General features: G+C 40.9%; 1 protein-coding gene across 2 annotated transcripts; it reads right to left on the bottom strand.

The window, feature by feature from the left end:
* Window positions 1-492: 492 nt before the first annotated feature.
* LOC306703402 (RING finger protein 122-like) lies at window positions 493-12,854 on the bottom strand. 2 transcript variants are annotated; one of them, XM_079169369.1, is made up of 6 exons: window positions 11,984-12,854; window positions 7,914-8,070; window positions 6,445-6,487; window positions 6,285-6,326; window positions 5,014-5,096; window positions 493-4,218 (listed from the first exon to the last, which is right to left on the bottom strand). In XM_079169369.1, the coding sequence occupies exons 1-6, from the start codon at window positions 12,006-12,008 to the stop codon at window positions 4,098-4,100; spliced, it is 471 nt and encodes a 156-aa protein (XP_079025495.1). In that variant the 5' UTR covers window positions 12,009-12,854; the 3' UTR covers window positions 493-4,097. The 2 variants fall into 2 exon arrangements, with proteins under 2 accessions (XP_079025495.1, XP_079025496.1); XM_079169370.1 differs by having other exon boundaries at window positions 12,409-12,854.
* Window positions 12,855-21,007: the final 8,153 nt, after the last annotated feature.

Here is a 21,007-nt window from a genome sequence, read left to right as displayed (position 1 = left end):
AGCAACGTTCCGCACAATTCAAAACAAAACGGACGGACATTTTCTGTCTAAATGCCCCCATTGACATGTACTTTATTCTCACATAATTATATAATCTGTAGCAAAATAAATACAACATAAGTCATGAAAGCTTTCAAAAACAACACATACAAATACCTCAAAAATATGGTGGAGGCAATTTAACAGAAATGTGGGAACGAAAGAATGTGGAACTGAACTGGAATTACACATACAGCATGAAATACAAGAAAGTCCAGTGACTCAATACTTTTCTAATAATTCCAAACACGATTGACAAATCCAATACATTTATTTTGAAGATACAATTACGTATGTTCCGGTGATAGCAATACACGAGCAAGAAGGGTCTAAAAAAAATAGAATAAAAAAAGAATAATAATTCAAATTCTAAAAATAAAATAATAAATAAACAATAAATAAATACTATTAATAATAGTAATTATAAAAATAGAAATAAAAAAGGAAGTGGTGTCTACTCTGAAGTTGCCAGCAGGGGGCGCTCGAAGCACCTTCTTACGGTCTATGCAAGTTTTACAAAATGCCACTCATTATTGCTGTATATGTGTCTGTATTGATTCTTTTCCGACCCCCCTCCCTTACCTCTCATTTCTGTATCATAATGAACTGTTGCTTTGAAATGCAGGGGTGCTCATGCCTGACCTCATTTGGTCACAGGAACTGTTTTTTTAATCAGGAGAGCTCCAGATTAGAAGACATTTAATAAAAGGGAGGAAACAGCAAATATTGCAGTAACTGTATCAAGTAAACAATATTTGTGTGAAATAGCGGCCCTATAGAATTACATTTAATCTTTTTTTTTTTTTTAAATGTATCAAATAATTTCAATTTTGTTTAGCATTCAACACAGCCATCATAATGTGGACAACAATTATTATAAATGAATTAAAATGTATACATTTATTTGTTTATTTTGAACAAAGGTTTTGAATATATATAATGGTTTAGAGTTCCAGAGCTAAACCCTCTTTTTTTTTTTTTTGCTGTGGTAACAATACAAGAAGAGTCCCACTGAATTTGGTGCTAAATGTTGCAGTGACATGCCCACCAGAGTAAGGACATCCCCTAATACAAAACCCCAGTGACATGTCTCAGCACAACAGACATTCCTTCAGGACATCAATTTACATCCTGTTGCTTATGTGAGATGGGAGACCCACCACCATCTCAGGCATTAGAGTGGATTTTATGCTTCAGCTTCTGAAACCCATCCTCTTGTTATTGCAGGTCATTGGCTCCAAACAGTACAGTTGCTGTTGTGTTTATTTGCCATGAAAACTGCAGTTTTTAATGGATGTAACTTAAGGCTGCAACCAAATGCATGGGTTGCACCGTATAGGTGCTGTGAGTTGATGTGGTTGAGCTGACTTATTGTTGTGATACTGACAGTATATGCTTCATGTCTGAGGGTACATTTTGTTCATTTTCATTGGATAGATGGATGGCGTTTTCATTTTAAACACATTTACACCCCTAATATTAGTAGGGGGACACCACCTCTACCTTCTACAAAGCATAAATGTGTTTGAATGCATTCTGATGGAGTGGCAGGAATAATAGAGACACTCCTTAATGACAACTTTACAAACTATTTTGATTTTATTGTAAAGTAAAATTTGTGATATTGGGCTACGTAAATCAAATTGACTCGACCTGCAATTCTAAGAGGTTTAGTGAGAGATGTTTGCAGTGATGGATCAGTCATCTCCATTCATGATAATACTCTCCATCCTCTCAACATTCCCTCCACAATGTTTAATCAGGCACTTTATGTGCAGAAATGCTCACTCATATCTGGGACTCCTTGTGATTAAATATTTACTTTTCGATAGATTTCTTTGTGACGTTGGAGTGCGGACCGCTTTCTATCTGCCAACGGATGTCTGTGGGAGCACAGAACTCACCACATTTACAGTGCTGTGTTTTGGGAGAGTGAAACGAGATTTCCGCCTCTTAATTGTCTCGGCAAGTCTTGCAGTTAGTCAATGTCAATAATGGAAGATCGGCACACTTGAAAACCTTTCATGACCGTGCAAATACCCCCTTGTCATGGCTGAGCAGGGAATTTCCAGACATCTGCTCACCGCATAGTAGCTTTGTGTTGTCTGTGTGTGGTGCACATTTTTTTTTTGCATTCACGTGCATCTCCATACCTGCATGTTAAACTTTGTGTTTACTTCTTATGGTAACAACATGAAGAACTCCACAGTAGACTGAGTAGACATTGAGAGTTAGGTGGGATAAATTAGGAATTCACTCCTGGTTTAAATTAAGTGGGGAATACAGCTCCGGGGCAGAGGGTCTTGTGTGGGATTACTGGGAATTTACAGGAAGGGAGAATAAATCTGCCTCATAAATCTCTGGTCGTCAAGTATTCTTCTCTTTCCTCTCAGAACCTCTACTAGATATAGTAGAACTTATTGTCACAGATGGCTCCAAGGATCCATTCTGGTGAAACATCATTTAGGATGGTCGATCTTTAGGATCATTTAAGAGGTGGCACCATATCGGTGGAAATCCTTCCGTCACGTACACACACACAGCAAGTAAGATCGACCAAAAGCACCTAAAACAAAGGCAGGGCACCAACAGCACAATAGCATGACCTGTCCATATATATATATTATAACGACAGCTTACAAATAAACATTATTGAGTGTTGACATGTAGCAAAACTAGAAAAAAGACTTGGATCCAGATGACCATATCAAAACACCGGTTACATATATATATATTTTTTTCTAACTTCAGAAAATTGAAAAGCATTTACAATTTACACAGTACTCATAATAGTATATTACACGGTACATACAGAGAATGATTGAGTATGGTGCACCTCACTCGGACAGAAAACCAGCTCAAACATGCTCTTCTTATCAGTGCAGTGTGTCTATTTATATCACTACAGTACAGAGCTCACCTGTCCCACCGGCAACAATAACAATCCAGCTATTTGACAAATTATAGCATGACTGACACACAATGCCTTTTTACTGAAAGCCAGTTATGATACAAAACAGTTCCTCAGAAAAAAATGTATGCATGGTTATATATATATCATTTACTTGGTTGTAGTTTCTATCAGATACGATTTGACGCGACTGTCTTGCCATTTAGGGCTTCGCTACCTTCACTCGGGTTGGCAACACACTGTGGGATGGAGCAGTAAAATAAATTTATTTTAGAGAAAAATATCTGCTGATTCACAAACACCCTTTTTTATCAATGTAAGTCAATAGGGTAAAAGTATTTTGGGCCCCAGGGCATCACGTGACGGACCTGGAAGCTGTAATTTCACTGTTTGCCCATTATGTAAAAAGTTACTTCAAAGCCGGGCGGTCTTCCTGGGGCTTGGCTCTACAGCGCTAACAGTGCTAACAGTGCTAACAACGACCATGTTCGTTGTTTACGCTCATAGTGATCATTTTGGGGGAATGGCTTTGGTGGGAGGCCTGACTTTTTTGCTAGATTTATCGACTTTAAGGGCTAGCGCTGTCAGCTACTGTCATCGGAGAGGAGTTGGCAACACTGGGCTGGGCTTTGCGGTTGGATCATTTTTTAAAATGTAGCTTTTACTTGTGCTCGTTCCTCCAATGATACCTATCCAAGCTTTAAGTGGAGCCAGACACTTCAGGGCTATTGACCACAATTCTTCAGTCATCAGTTACTACATAACCGATCTATAATGAGGAGTGAATTGGGATTTCATACGCATGAATCCTCATCGTTGTGTGCCAATGCTGACGAGTGTAGTCTATCATCTATCTGCAGCTCTAAGGCACTTAGCTTTAGCATCCGGCTATGTGCTGAAAATAGCAGTAGCCAGGCATGATAGTTAGCCTTAATATACCAACCCCCCATTTAATTTACCCGGAATAGGCTCTTTGGCTCTGCACTTAAGGTTTAACTCAGACAATCATATAATTTCTACTTCCAGCGTAGCCCTACCTGAAAGAATGTCTGCATTACTAAAACTACAAACTGTTGGGTGGTGAGACAGGGTCTATAGTGACAGGTGTCCACTGACTGGAGAGTGTAAGGTAATGCCGTTTTCCATCTCAGACCTCCAGGAGACTCTGGGGCCGCTCAGGTGCTGGAGGCGGGTCAGGCTGGAGGCGGCAAATGGGCTTGTTGCACATGGGGCAGACACTGCGGATCTCCAACCATTTCAGCAGACACCTGGGAAACGCGGATAGATGAGAGACACATTACCACGTGTTGTCCTTTCAAAGTGAGCCAAATTGCGCAAAGTTTCACAGGCACAAACTTCAGCAATCACGATGAGAAAAAGGAGTTCAAACAGCCTAATTGAGAATCGTAAAACGGGACTAGACAGACAGTCATGCAGGATATGTGTACACCGTTCAAAGGCGCTGGTAATGCAGGTAGAGAAGTGTCAGTCAGAGAGACAAGTTGTCGATATCTTGCCAACACTGCAGGGCAAAAAGCGCGCTCATGCTCAAACATGCAAGGACGTTTCCAGAATTTGCTCGTCAGTCTCTGCAGGGCATCCTAAAAAAAAACTTGCTCGATAACGCTTTTCTGAATTCCACTGCTTCTCCGACTGCTTTGGCTGTTGACTTAAAGACACAAATCCATGACGAAGAGGCATTTGTGAGTCATTCCTTCGAAACTGGCTAGTCGAAAATGTTAAGAAAAACTAAGGCTAGAATAATATGCTTTTGTAAAGTGAGGCCTATATGGAGCCATGGACAATTTGCAGACTCAATGGCTGCTCCAAAAGTGCTATTCCACACATGGTTTCAATTGGCGATTGTCTTCCGTTTTGAGCATAATATATCAGTTGATAAAATTTCAATTTCACCAATTTGTGAAACAGCCAACAACAAATGATTCCAGTCTGTTTCCTTTGACTGTAACTTTGAAATAGAGTTTGCACGTTCGCAAATACAGAGTCAGCTTATCCACTCTCATTAAAGTTTGATAATCACCAAGCACGGTTGTAGGACTTACTTCTTGTGAAAAGCATGGGAGCACGGGCACACTCCGAGCTCGTCCCTGCTGCGGAACTCCTCTAAGCACACCGCACACGTTTGCTGAACAGGGGGAAAACAGGTTTTAAAACCAGTTTACCATGTTCAGTTAATACAGAGTATCCTGATACAAGCACTCCACAGTATACAGCGTTTAAACAGTCAGAGCGATAATGCGTCCATTCTGCAGTTAATACTGTGAAGCTCTTTCATTTATCACGACTGCACTGCTATCATTTGATTACTGCAATAACCCCTTATTCATGTGAATATTGTACAGTATGTACTACAATATTAAGTTGTTGCCTTTGGCATGCAATATATAAATGTTACCATTTTTAGCATTTAGGTAATGATCGGAAATGTGCACCAAACTAGCCTCATAGCCTACAATTTACAGTTTGCTGCTAGCTGTGACTAGCTCCTATTTCTGTTGTGTGAATATTGTCTGACCACACCACTCTCTAATATTAAGCTAATATGCTATAGACTCAATTTAGCATAGACGTTTTAAAACTTGACAACATAAACATTTTATTTTGGGCCTTTTGTATTTCCTGTTCAAATTAGTTGTTACGGCTATATGCTAACAGAGAGTAAACTTGGACTAAAGCTATTGCCCTAGCAACAAAATGGTAATGAAAAGGGTCAACGCTCAATTTTACACACGACTGCAACAGTGTACCAGAGATTAGCTACCGAAACTAACAGAACCTCCTTTACAAATTGTAGCTATCGCTTTTTTTTTGGCTACATTTTAAACATCAAACCGCCAGTTTACAGCATGTTTTCCACATAAATTCCGTCCTATTAGCCAGTTAGCATTGAGCTCATTGACTCATCTTACGCCAATTAGGCAATGGAAAGGGTCTACACTCAATGTTCTCACTTTTACAAAACCTGGCCACCATTATTATATAGTATGCAATTTGGACATAGCTTATAAAACAGCCAGAATAACTGTCACATGACAGCAAAAGTGTACCAGGGATTAGCTAGCAACTGGCCAAACGAATAGAACCTACTTTAAAAATAGCCTAAATTAAGTGTTTCCATCAAATTACCGACACTATAACTATTTACAGCAGCAAATGTGTTACTGAAAATTGTAGCCATTGCTTCATTTTGCTACATTTTAAACACTTGGGCCACTAAACCGCTAGCTTACAGCATGTTTTCCACATTAATTCCGTCCCATTAGCCGGTAAGCATTGAGCTGATTGATTTCCATTTACTATGTATTCAACTTACGCCAATTAGGCTCAGCTTCTTCCCCGCTCCTTTCAAAACAACCTGTTGACGACAATTGAGTTGTGACAATGAAATAAACAATCAAACAATAAAATGAACATACTCTGAGTAACACTTTGACACTACTCAAACTAGATACACAGCAGTAAGAACACATTACCTCGTTGTAACCGTACTGTTCTCTTGCACCTTGTCGCCTAAGTCTGTGAAGCAGAAAGAAAAAAGAAAAACGTATCATACAAATTGTATTATGTGCCTGGTGCTCCATGTGTGTCTTCTACAGGGCATGTTTTGTCATGCCTTACGAATCAGCTGAGATACTGCGTCAAACAGCCCTGGAATTCAGACAATGCCAAATTCAAGTAACAGCCTGTGCACATATACGCTCAAAGATGTTTCCCTTTATAAAGGTATTCTAACTGAATTTCTGTTTTATTAACTTGATCATATTGTTGAAAGCATAAATGTGTCACCGTTATTTTAGGCTCAGTGAACAATTTAAAAAAATGCGTTCGAGTTGCACGCCTTCTTCACGTTTGAAACCTTATTGGAAGTGACAGATTTTAGGGCTTTGCTATCACTAAATACATTTACATAAATTAACAGAATCACAACCTTCTTTTAAAGTGTTTTTGTCAGATATCTCAGCCAAATGAATCAACAAAGCATAACCTCTTTAGGAAAAGCAAATATTTGAGCAGGTTTTCCCAGAAATCCTGGAAGTAGACAGCATCCCACTGACTGACATAATACCAACCTGTCTGCAAATGCCTGAAGCAGCTTTCTCTTAAACCTTTGTTCGTTGCCAAATAACAGCCAACGCACCATGTAACACCATGAGAGGCCTCTGCGTTCAAATATTGAAACCCAGTCTGTAACAAGTATAAAAATACAGAATGTCACTGACTGAAGTAGTTGAGGCAGGACGATAGAAAGTTATCGGAAGATCAGAAAACATCTTCTGGTATGCACCGAAGGCTGCAGGTTAGTGATCTGTGACACTCTAAGACAGGGGCGGCCAAACCTTTTTGATGTTGGGCCATATACAGAAAGATATAAGGACTCACCGGCCAACAAAAGTGAATGTGCACTTTTTCAACCAGCTGCACTGCAAGAAAATCTGTGTTTCTGCCCCATGTGGCATTAAATGGGATTTTTTAACAGTTAGTGATTACAGAAGTTTATTGGCGTGCCCACATGTTACAAAACGTATTTCTGCATCTGCTGCTCTTAGATATCATTTGAATTAATTTGATACTTTTAAACTCTAAAACGATGCTTAGCTTCAGTGCCCACTTACAATGTCTGAAATTGCCAAATATTGCTTTCCTTTCATAAGTCCCCTCTTAAATTATTATGATGCAAATGTAATTATATGATGTAAGTCTATTAGACTAATATTAAGATGGAACAAACAGAACAGGCAGGCATAGTAAAATATTGGTTTAGAGGCTAAAACGGCTAATTTCATTCATTTTTGTCACAATCGAGTCACAAACAAAGGATGTGCAATATATATGCTATGCAATTTATTAGAAATATGCTAAAGCCACAGTCTAGATTACTGCCCGTTTGACAGACTGTTTGTGTGTGAATCCAGTACCGGGAGCTCTAACCCATCCATCGTACCTGAACATGTAGCAGCAGAAGATCAGGGTGAGCATGAGGATGAAGAGGCCGATGCCCAGGATAATGATGTAGACGTTGAGCGGCAGGTGGAAGAGCTCCTCAGATGTCATCTTGCAGTAGCGGTCGGAGTTCTGCAATCCAAGGTCACACAGACACCCTGAGAGGACGGGACACACGGAAACAAAATGATTACACAGAATGGAAACAGGAGCAAAATAACTGGTATTAACACGGCTAAAGCAATGTTTTTTATGTGGGTTACACCAGCACAGTATCACAGCGATCATAGGAGATTTTTATAATGACAAAATGCAATAAAGATTTGTAGTCTCGTTAGGGAGAAACGCCTCTGAAAATGCATTTCAAAATAAGCATTCTGAAGTATCCATCGAGTATGTATTTACCAGTTCAAATATTCATGCATACTTGAAGCGACCTTTCTTACAGATGGTGAATTATTAAGCATTTCGACAATAAATAGTACTACTTATCAAACTGCATCATATCCATCTTATCAACATAAAATGTTTTCATAAAAGGTTGGCATGAATGCAAGTCCAAACCAACTCAACACAAAGAACAAGGCAACCGTTAACAAAGCCTAATGTTGGTGGTAATGCAAATACACATAAAAAAAAGAAATTTTCATATGTTTTCAAATGCATGTTGAAAACATGAAAATTTCTTTTTTTCTTTAACATGAAAACCCACAGTAAACAAAGCTACAGTCAGATCTAAGGAATGCAGCCAACAGCATGTGGCATTTAGGAACTCAGCTGAAATGACTAAAATGTATGACTTACAACACAAAGTGCTTTACACATGGCATTTAAAGACGGCAATCCATTTGAAAGGAAAGCTTTGAGAGATTTAGACGCATTGTTCATCACTTTAGCAAAAACGGCTTGAAGTAGCGTGGGTGAGCTTTCAACATTTTATTTCTTTACGAATGATGAACTTCTTCTCTGTCTTGGGTTCTCAAAGGGCCCAGCCCTGAAGGCACACTCTGTTCGTGGGGACGAACTTACTGCACGTGTGAAGGTGGAATGGTGGTCGCCTACAACTTTGAACTTTCATATTAGCCTTGAAACTTAATTTCTAAGGTTAGAATTAGATTGTGGTGTAGCTCTGATCGGTGGTGAAGGGTAGTTTTGACGCATCTTATGACAGAACCTACTGCTGCTTTTATGTTTGAAAGGCATGGCTGCGCACTGGCCTTACAGCTCGTCAGCCCGGACGGATTTTGCACCTAAGCTAGCTACCGTATATCTCATATCTGCATATCACTTACGATTCCAAAGTAAATAAGAAATAGTTAATTTAATTTTAAATAGTTTATTCATAGTTTTTTGTAGAACAAGCATATAATTGTGTCACAGGTTGCTACTGACTAACTTACACCATCAACAAAAGAAAACCATGACAGTGATGGGTTTGTCTGTATCAGGGTCTATATAGTAAGTCGTGCCTAACTGGAGCTAGCTATTGCCAACCATAGCTTGAATATAAGAAGTGAATGCAGTCGCTGTGACATTTCCCTCTGAGAAGACTTTGGCCTTTGCCATCTTGTATTGTGACCATATTTGGACTGCGGAGCAGTGACGGCGTGGTAGAGATACCGTACAGCTCTGGTAGCAACCTGTCAATCACAAGATAGACACGCCTTTAATTAAGGACCATCATTTACTAAAATATCACGCTGTATTGAAGAAGACTTGAAACTAGAGTAAACAAGTTCACAATGTTTACTGAGGTAATAAATCAAGTAAGAAGTACGGTAATTTCCTCATTGACTTCTATACAACCAGACTTTTTTTTGCAACCAGAGGAGTCGCCCCCTGCTGGCCTTTAAAGAGAATGCAGGTTTTTTTGGCCGCCTGTTCTCAAATCAACACTTTGTTGAACAAATACCCATCCTCTATGATGGATAATATTAAGGTGCAAGACAATGCTGTAATTAATTGTTCCCAGATGGATAGTATGACAAGTAGCCATCTCTATTATCTTACAGTAAACCCTTTCCGGGCCGCTCACTGTATATTTTCATCTTTGAGTCCATTTGTTGAGATGTTGCTGAGCTCTATCAGAGCCTTGCCAATATGTTTCCATGGTCCAGACCGGTCGTCATGATCAACATATCCCATCGTACTTCACTCTGTCTGTGTCCACCGCCTTTGGCGACGATGCGGCGCACGGATCTGTGTAACCTGAAAGGCCTGGCGCTCTGGCGCTCTGGCACCACGCCGCATCTGTGAAGCATCGTATTTCAAATTGCAATGTAACACTGCTTACACGGTAGGGATTCTTGAGCATGCGCTCAAGTTTTTCAACGAAGGTGAAAGTTCAAATATGAGTGCATGTGTAGAGGCAGTGCGTCATAAACAACTATGGAGGTGCCAAATATATATTAAATAAGCGAGAAAGTGGCAGAAAAGGAGAGAACCGAGGTTGGGGAAATAACTTTTGACTCTTTTTTTTTATTGCTGGTATATTTAAACTGCAATTGGCTTTAAAATAGGAGAAACCTATTTACAAAGTACATACAAATCCAAGCAAAAACACCTCTCCGCTTTCAAGTGAACTTTTACAACCATCCTTGCGTCACACAGGAATGTGTTCCACTTCTTGCTCCGCATCTCGGCCTGAGACCAGCTACTCGCTGGAGTTTGGGCTCAGCAAGAAATACGTTTTTTCGGGCCTGAGGGGCTCGAACGTGCAGTTTTCATTCACCCACGGTGCACGTCAGCCTTAAACTGCAGTAGTTAACTATTTCTTAAGGTCAAGTGGCACATTTTCTACAGTGGTGGCGGTGACCTCCTGGTCCAAAAGGGGGGGGGGGGCGGTTTTAGGGAGCGTTTGATAGGAGATTTGGGTGAAGGACGAAGCAGCTGTAATCTTAGCACGACGTTTGTAAATCATTGATGGTGAAGCGCTGAAAAGGGAGGCCACTGTGCAAATGAATGCAGTCTGGATACCACTGTACCTGTAACACCGTTACACAGAGACAGTAGCTTTTGGTTTGACATGTTTTGGCTGGTAAGTTAGAGAAACTGATTGTATCAAAACTTTGTTTCGAGGTCCTAGTTGTTGTTTTGTTTGGAATATATTTGAGGTCATGTCAGTGCTAAAACACATAATAAACCCATTTTGATCATGTTTAATTATTGGTCACGTCGTGATTTTGTGTAAACAATTTCACATTAGGTTTGGGTTGTGGTAAGCTATTCATGGATCCAGGGTTAGGGTTAGGGTTAGGGTTAGGGTTGTGTGGAAAATCCTTCCAAAGCTCTCAACTACTAGCAAGTTTCAAATGAGTGCTTCACTAAATTAAAAAGATTTAAAATGGTTGCTAGGAAACATTCGATTTGAAATATTCCCAGTTTACATCTGTGTTAAACATCATTATATTAGCACGCCAACTTTAGCTCTGTCAGCTAGTTGACAGTTACACTTACTAGGTGTAAGTAGTTAGTAACAACTAATCTTCACAAAATAAATAGTAGTTACTAGACGCACGTGCATGCATAGCTCTCTACCGGGCTTCACTATTGGTTTACCCCATCAGGGATGGAGTAATGGAGAATTGAAGTCATGCCTTGGTGTTGAAACCGTCTGTGATCGTGGACCTGTGGAATCATCACAAATGACCTGTGTGGGGAGCCCGCTTGTGAGCTGCCTGGCACAGTTAAGTCACATCCTGCTTGGCACTGATTGGCGAATACTTGGGACAGTTTGAAAGAACCTGGCCTCCGTAGTCTGAACATAGATTGCCATGACCGCTGGGGGGCTGGCCAGCGAAGTAGGATATTGTTGCTAGTTAGTGCTAAACCAGTGCAAGTTATTAATTAGCAACAGCTAGCAAGCTGCCATCTGTTTCAGACACAACTTGCAACAAAGCCAGCAGTGACTATCAAGTGACTCAAGGTGGCTGACTGAAAAAGAGTGCACAGCGACAGGTGTGCCGGTGTTTTATACGGCGTCTATGCTACCACCTGATTAGTCTCCAACTAGTAAACTTATTTCTAGGCTAAGTTTGAGCTTACAGGGAAAAAACCCTCCAGCACACTTACCGTTACACCATTGGACAGGATGCATGAAATTATGCGAATGTTCGGTTGACAGACCCAGGAAATCTTTGGGGTTGTGACCTCCGATATCACAAAGTCTGGTTTCCACAAAAAGCTCAAGTTTTGACCTGTTCGTCCACTACGTGTATAGGTCCAGACTAGCGTAACCCTGACGGTAGAACAGATGTGCAGTGAGTTAAATCCTTGTGGTCTGGAGTAAGCAGATCTGATTAAAAACTCCCAGATTCTCAAGAAGACATTACCAAGATAACCAGCTGCTCATTTAAACCGCAGTCTTCAGCAGTGATTTGCCACTAAAGGACAAAGACAAAAGCCTTGGAGATGAGCCTTTTTGAATGAAACCACACCGATGTCACTGGCAGTATCGAAATACACTCCAAATCCCATCAAGCGCTCTGGATATGTACCTTTAGCCGAGCGCAGTCCCTGCTTTTCTTGTTTTGCCTCCCCTTCAAAACATTGTCACGAGGCTCTCCTTCCCTCCCTTCTTTTCTCCCCTCCTTTCCTTTCCTCTCTCTCTCGCTCCTCTGTCCTCTCCTTTTTAGATCTCCACGTCGCTTTCCCCTCTTCTCCGGCTGTGAAAACCTGCCGCGGCCAATTATGGAGAGACAAAAGGAAAGGACATGGATGGGTTTCCCCCGGCAGCACAGCCAGCCAGCCAGGCGGACGGCCTCAGTGTCCCCGTGGGAAGCAGCGTCTCATCTCGTCCCCTGCCTCCACGCTCTGAACAAAGAACACTGGGAGGTATATGACACAGGAAGACAATGCTGCTAATGTGAATTGAGATCTTCTCCTCTCTCTGTGTGTTCTCTTCTTCTCACATTCACTCCCCTTCTCTCTCCTCCCTCGTCTCCCTTCCCCACTTCTCGTCTACAGTTTGTAAACAGATCCCTGCTCATGTGATTCGCTGTCTGCATCACAGCTCTACTTTCACCGCCCACGTCCTTCCTTCCTCCTCCCTCCCTCCCCACCCGCCTGCCCTCCCTTTACCTCTAGCCCCTCTGGGTTTTTCCTTCCACCAGACCCCCCCCCCCCCCCCACCCCCAGCCCCCTCCTTCCTTTGCAGCTGCAAGCTATTATTGAAGTAGCTGCCAAGCAGATGGCAGACAGGCAGATGTGGAAACAGGCTGTGGTGAGAGGCTGAGATATGACAGTCTTAAGGTAGCTCAACAAATGAGACATTCGTAGAATTGAACTCCAGTTAGTATCGAGATCATACCCTTGACTGATTCGGAGAGGGAACTAAACACCTCCATCAAGGCTGGACCATAAACTGGGCAAAGTGGGCACTGCCCCGGGGCCCCAGACCAGGTTACAAGTTGACCATGTGGTTACGTAATCCATTGTAACTATGTTTGTTAATACGGTCATCAACACCGAAGCGCAGTATAGACCCTTTTACAGATCGTAAACGATGATGACGTACGGAAGTATGCACACGCAGTTTGGCGACGGAAGGACGGCAGTGTGCAAAAGTTTGTCAGGCTAAGCAAGGGCATGAACCACCAAAGCGCGCAAATGCAACCTAAACAAGTAGACTTTCCAGATCAGTGTGCTATAAATGAGTGGGTAGAACACATTAGCGGCCAGATATATGCATTTGTTGGAGAAATTACGAGCTCCAAGTCACCAGATGCTTCCAACGACGTTATCTGTGGTCGTGTACAGAACGTCAAATACCACGACATGGACTCAGAGGTTTGACTTTACTGAGTTTCAAAGTGGGTGCTGCAAATAGTCTAGTGGTAGTCAACCAATTAATAGCTTGCAGCCATAGATGCCAGTGTTCCGGATTAACGAGTGATGTCGTAGTAACAGCAGCTGTTGAAAACACAAATAAAGTCTAGGTATTCTCGAAAAAGCCTTCAATACATTTTAAATACATCTGTTGTTTATTGTCTACACCAACCATTTACGTGAGATACTACCACAGACTGTATATAAGAAGTGGACGTAGTCATCGTGATGTCACCCATTGGTTTGTAGACTGCCGTTATGAAGCCTCGAGTTTGACTATTTCGCCGTCGCCATCTTGGAATACGGCCGTCGCTGTGTTGGTTTTTCTGCAACCAATGAACGGAAGTTACCATATTTGGAATGCGGAGAAGTGGCGTAGAGACGCCGTGTACGGCTCTGGTAGCGGCAGAGACCTGTCAATCACAGGGTAGCCCGCCCTAAAGCATACTCTGCTTTATTTTACCATAATTTACTAAATGAACATCAGGCTGCATTGAAGAAGACTTGTAACTAGTGTTTGATACCATAAACTCATGTTTACAATGTTTACTGAGGTAACAATTCAAGTAAAAAGTCGGGTCATCTTCTCATAGTCTTCCATACAATCTGACTTCTTTTTGCAACCGGAGGAGTCGCCCCCTGCTGGTCAGTAGAGAGAATGCAAGTTTTAAGACATTTCCGCATTGTTTTCACCCGGCAGAACCGAAGGTCGTCGCCTGGTTTCTACAGGCAACCACATCGCATTTCTCTTAAAGTCACCAGTTAACAAGCTCACACCTGTTGCTCCAAAACAGTCGTCATCCTGTCGGAATTCTGCAGAACTTGAGTCTGTTGTTGGAGTATCGAATCTGACAACTGAACGTGCAACAACCAGACATTTTGATAGGTGACAGTTTCATTTCAATGTTTGAGAACTCATCTGGGGGGCGGGGAAAAATGCCACTTCTGTTGCCAACATGCATATTTTAGTCAGCTGAAAAATAATCTATAAACTGAAATGAAAGGGGTGACAAGGGCATTACACCTGAACTTGAGGCCCCATATTCTACATGGGGCCCGAGTTAAAATCTAGTTTTTTTAGACTTTTTTTTTTATTTCTGTTCATATTATGTTAAAAAGGTGAAAAAATAGGCGTGTTGATTGGGCCCACGGCACATTGTTGTCCCAGGAAATCCAGAGGGCATCAATCCGGCCCTGACATCCACCAAAGTATATATGGTAACTATTTCAGTGTTATTTAAATCAAAGGTCTCAAAATCTTTTGCATATGAAAAGAATATAACTGTGAAAAAGGGGTGAAAAAGCTTCATACGACCCACATACCCAATGGGGCTCTCTCCCACATGTTCAATGCTTTGTCCTGATTCATAATGCACTGTCACTAAAAGGTATTAGCCAACAGTCCAATAAACCTGAGGAAGATTTGTTTGAGATTAAGATGTTTCTGCAGGTTTATGATTGGCTGATATAACAAGACACAAACCTGTTGTAGTTTTTCTCAAATGTGTATATTGATCCATTGATTGATCTTGAACTATTCAATAGCTCCTTACAGGAGGTACTACCTGGGCTTAGCCGAATGTTTTGTAACTCAGGTACCAAAAGCAGTGCACAACATAGGTAATTAATGAATAAACAATATTTAAAAAAAACAATTTAAAGTCATTTCACAAATCATCATTTAAAATAAATAAATAAATCAGTATTGTTATCCCACTTTCCCCCTCTTGTCATGTGTTGTTATGCAATATTGCATTGTTTACAGTATTACCCCATTAAAAAAATATGTGCTCAGTAATTTCAAAATAACAAGGTGAAAAAATCAAAATTGTTCTTCCCTTGGACCTATATATTGTATTTGTCCCAGTATACAATCAGAACCCACTAGGTATTTTATTGTGTTACCCCATGTGTACTAAATAAATACACAGTCATTTGTGGTCTCCATTATAAAGATTAACATATTTTGTTTTTGCAATTTTGGGCAGGGCAGTGGTGATATTTAAATTTAAAGGTACATTCCACCAATGTTACCCATCAAATTCAGTTCACTCATCATAGAGATGTTTTCAGCCCGTGAAAACAGTTGTGTGGCTCAAAAGGGATCTTTCTGAAGTCTAATGAAACATGCAATTGAGTTGAATTATGGGAAGTGTAGGCTCCAGTGTTTTTGGAGCTTGTAATAAAAAAAAAAATCTGCATACGTTGGCTTCTGCCGCCTCGATTTTGACCATTCTTTTTTAAAATCTGTCTCTCACAAGTCTCCTAACCTGGCGGGAGTCCAATATTAAATTGATGTAGTGTCCCTCTAACTGGGTGAATACATAATATTCTCTATCAGATGATTTGGAAGTAATCCAATCTGAAACATGATTTCAGTCAAACCATACTTGGCTATGGACATTCAGTCAGCATTATGAAGATAAATAAGTCAACAACAGATGAAAAGTCAAGGAGAAACGTGAGCAGAAAGTTAAACAAGATAGGCAAACACGAGATGAACATGAGACGGACGCTCGGGGTAGCCAGCACAGCTGCAATGGATGTATTGTAAAATGAACAAATCATCAGTCTGGTGAGATGTGAGAGGAAAACATGCACGAAACACGATGTCCTGAGCTTGTTTCCTGTGGATTCTTCCGTTTGTTTCCGCCCTTATAATGAGCTGTACCGCAGGTCTCCGGGAGGAAAGACGACACTCACACATTCTGTGTTTATTTGATGCCTCATTTCAAATGCTCTCACCTCACCAAATAAGCTGCACCAAAGGCGCAAACACTCCAGAGTTCAACTAAGCCACCACACACACACACACACACACACACACACACACACACACACACACACACACACACACACACACACACACACACACACACACACACACACACACACACACTTGTTGTGAACATGCCCTGAGGTCATCGGCCAAGTGGGATTAATGCAACCGGTGAGTTTTTGCTTTGAAATATTTGTAGAGCTAAAACTACAACCTGGTACATGACGTACATCTTCTCTAAAGAAAAATATGTGTTTGCATCTGCAGTTCACAAAGAAACACAAAAAGTAAGGCATTTTAGATAGCTATGAAAATGATAAAAGCATATAAAGGAGTTTTAAAAGCAAAACCGCTTTTCCGTTCCATTTAATATGTGATATGAAATGAAAATACAATGAAAAAATGTTAGCAAGGAAAGTTTAATATATGAGAAGAGTAAGCAAGTGAAGTTATATGGAAGGATAATATTCTCGATCTGTAAGCTCTAAAATGAAAGTGTTATTAATAATCTTTTATTTACCTGTAAAAGGCACTTTATGTATTTTGCAGTTTCCGTCTGAGGAGAATTGACTTTCACTCACCTGGAAGTTATAAAGAGCTGAAAGGTGAGGGCCCAGAATAAAGTCCCAACTAACACTCTGTATGGTTGCAAAGCCATGCAATGTGTCCATGACGTACACATGTGAAGCTTACTTCAGTGACCAAAGGTCCATCTAGTGGCTGGTGTGCAGAAGTGCACTGCAGCCCCAGGAAGTAGCGTTTGTTTCCCAAAATCCTTCTCATTGGACCACAAAACACAAACTCACTAACTCCACTTACACGAAATAATTCAATGTGTTTTGCAAAAAAAAAGAAGAAAACATTTTTCAACGCTACACACGACATTTAAGAAAACAAACTTAATCCAACTTCACTAATCCTATCCTAACTACTGACCATAATGTATGTTCCATAAATGGTGGCTTAGAGTTTTAATAGAATTTAAACTTTTAAAAGCATGTAAACTATTCGTCACGTTGACCTACATGTAATTGCAAATGTGTATTTACCTGCATACGTGTTACATTCAAGTCCTTTATGAAATCGGTAAATAAGTGGTATATAATACCATCAGATCTCGTAAAAATCATGTCATCTGATTTTGAAAGCTCTGTATCTAAATAACTAAGGTCAGTCAGAGAGCGCAGACCTTTGCCAAGGCCAGATGTCATCATGTTAAAGGAGACACATCACGCTCACTTCTAGGCTCACACGTGTACTTTGTGTTTCTAGAGGATGTATGCACGCTTCAATTTTCTTTTTTGTTGTCTGTCTGAAGCGCGCTTTAACAGAATTACGTTACCAGGCTACAGCTTGGGTTCATGTTTACTTCCGGTCTGCTGATGTCATTCACCTAAACTGCAACAAGAAGAAAAACTGGGAAACATTTAGAAAACTGTGAAACGGTCTATATGTAGAGTATAGTTGTGACATCACAACCGTTTAAAAGAAAGAACTGATAAATGATACAGCACAGTTTTATAATTTACAGCAATAATTGAAATCGTTTATTTTCTCAATGTTTAGTCATACTTTTTTACTATTATTTCTGTTATCATTGCTTTCAATTCTATGATATTAGATATGTATTATTTTATGGTAATTACATTGTATAATTTTAAGCTATTTTATTAATTCAGCTTCTATTTTACACTGTTTTACGATTACTGTTATTATAGCTTGTAATTCTAAATTATAACATTTTTTATCATGTGTGTCGTGATTCATATCTTTTCCTAAAAGTAAAGACCCTTCCAATATGTTGTTGCTGTAATCCCTCTGACAAACAGACAAACAACCCAAAATCATAACCTCTTAACAGAGGGATGATCACCAAGACCAAACATCCAAATATATCCAAAAATGTCAGTCCTTGGGCTTAATGGTTATTGCTGGGTGGGTATCCTCTTCCGACCTCCTTCCTTCAATCCTCCCTCCTTCTTCCTCGTCCTCTCCTTCCTTCCTTCCTCCCGCATTCTCGTCCTCTCGTCCACCTATCACAAAGGAAACAAAAGGCTTTTTTCCATTCATCTATTCACTTATTTTGAATCTATTGAAGTTGGAAAATGTGATTGTTATTTTACTCATTCACTTATTCATTATTTTTAAATTGTCTTATTTCATTCTGTTTTGTTTATGTACATTTTATTTCACGCGTTTTTATCGCTATAACTGCTATTATAGCTTTCAATTCTAAAATACGTCATTTCCGATCTGCCCAGCAGAGGGCGCTGCAGGATTACATGTCAAGTGCGTTCATTATTGAACACTCCAGAGGATGGCGCTGTTATCTGTTTATCTAACGTCCTGAGTAAAGCATGGACTGGAGTAGCAGGCGTATCAAAAGGGAGAGAATTATTCTCTTGTGTTAACACATATCATATCCTGCACTAACTACCTACGTCATCAAGGACAAGCACGTGGAATCCTTCTGCGGGTTTAAACAGTCCAGGAGACCTCAAACACAACTGACGCGTTCACTTGTTGCTGTCACACTTGTCCATCCTCTCCTCTGAACGAAAGAGTTTTCTGACAGTTTTCACTTCTCCTTTTATGCTGGGGTCAACACCAGCATGAGCCAGCACAACAAACCACAAGGTTTTTTTGTTTTGTTTTTTTAAGCCCTATTGCCACATGGGAGGTCAGCCCCCTAGTGTGGTGCAATGAGAATATATGTAAATGGCCTACCGTGCCCTGACCAGACAGAACGAGATTTAACCAGCCTGCGCCTGACTCCGACTCGCTTACCTCCAAACCTCACACGTGTGTAACGACAGATTCCAGCCGCGCGCCAACAGAGGAGCTCGGATGTGTTGACGGAGAGGACCCTCGACTCTCTGATTCTCTGAATGAAATCACGTTAGATTCTCATAGTGCAACATTTATTTCTAATTATATCTAATGTGAACTTTATGGAGCAAGGCCTACTTTGACAAAGAGAAAATATAAATACTACTCCTCTAAAAACAGAGCTGGTGGTTTTGGGGAATATTGGGGTTTTTTTGCCTTATGAAAAAACTCCTTAAAAAAAAAAAAACTGGGACTTCACTGCAACATTCCATATTGATACAACGGATTGGATCAAATACATAATGGAAGACAGGTTTATTTGTTTGCACATGTGATATCACAGTCGAGATCACATGTGTAAATATTAAACCGCGACAGTTTATCACCACGGGACAGAGTGTCTCACACACACACACACACACACACACACACACCTATAGGAGCACGTCTGAGCTCAGATGTCTTGGAAAGTTGAAATCCAGACACTGACCCGAGTCCGAAAACCGAATGGCGTTCACGGATAGACACACAGACAATAAGGCTTTGAAATCTTGTTTGTTAGCAACAAGGGCTCGGATCTAGGCCAAGTGTCTGGAGTGACTGATCCAAGGACACTTGACGGGCCCAACGGTGCATAGATGCTCTAGGTGAGATAACACATCACCGTCGTCTCAGGTGGGACATTGAACTTTTTTTTTTCTTGATATACAATAAATAAAATGATGGCTGTGATGATGGCCGTCCACTTGTCATGTAATGCATATTATGGATGTGCATTGTGGGCACGACGTGATGATGCACTTTGTCACAGTGATAAATGTGCAACTATGAAACAACACAACAAAGCTGATAACGGGGGTTTAGCAATCGCACACTTCCACAAACCGATGCATCTAAAGCACCGAAAGGGCAAAATTACATTTGTTGTTTTCCCCCCAATTCCGACGTGCACTTTCACAAACACTGAAACGAGGTGACTTAGCACACACTGCAAATCAGCACCGAGGCTACTTTTATCAGCATTAAATGATGTGTACATGTTTCTGTGGGGTTAGCAGAGACATGACAGACACGAGAGAGGGAGACAGTGTTGCTGGGTAAAGACTCAAACGCCCTTCGGAAAGAAAAAAAAGCCTCCCCTGAATGACTTTACAGGCTTGTGTACTGTCTCCACTACACACCAAATCCAGTATTTTTCCATCAAGTAGCGCGCTGGACCACGTGACCATAAAGGAGGAAAAAAAAAAAGAGAAAAGAAACGCTGTCATGTTTGCATCCTCAATTGACAGCGGTGCACGCCGTGTACGGTTCTCAATCAGCGACATTCAAACGGCGGCACTACATTTCTCTGTCTTCTGCTGCTTAATGACAACGTTTATGTATCGAGTCCGCCGCTCCACTTTCGTATTGTTGCCCATTCGGGGGAAACAAACGTCTCCTCCAGGTCGCTGTTCTAACCCCGTGCGTTTCGTGATCGTGTAACCACTCCCACTCGTGGCTGGTGGAAAATTACCAGCTTACAAGCAACAGGCATATGAATGGTACTTGCGGGTTTTGTCACATCGTTCAACCTAACAGTGTACCTGCACGAGGCAGGCACTTTCCTCTCGGGACATATATTGCGTTTAAAAGTGGCAGAGCCTTCACACGGAGTCTTAAGT

Source organism: Pholis gunnellus (assembly GCF_910591455.1).
Source record: "Pholis gunnellus genome assembly, chromosome: 11".
Classification (NCBI taxonomy): domain Eukaryota; kingdom Metazoa; phylum Chordata; class Actinopteri; order Perciformes; family Pholidae; genus Pholis; species Pholis gunnellus.
Note: the sequence above shows the minus strand (reverse complement) of the source record. Positions and strands in the feature narration are given on the sequence as shown.

What these genes read in the sequence shown, in the direction of transcription:
- LOC306703402 (XM_079169369.1), bottom strand. Translation starts at nt 12,008, where the DNA reads ATGCATCCTGTCCAATGGTGTAACG. An exon ending in AGAAGCTGAGCCTAATTGGC is followed by an intron (nt 5,097 to 6,284) that starts GTAAGTTGAATA and finishes CCCCCTGTTCAG; the next exon opens with CAAACGTGTGCGGTGTGCTT. An exon ending in TCCCATGCTTTTCACAAGAA is followed by an intron (nt 4,219 to 5,013) that starts GTAAGTCCTACA and finishes CGCGTTTCCCAG; the next exon opens with GTGTCTGCTGAAATGGTTGG.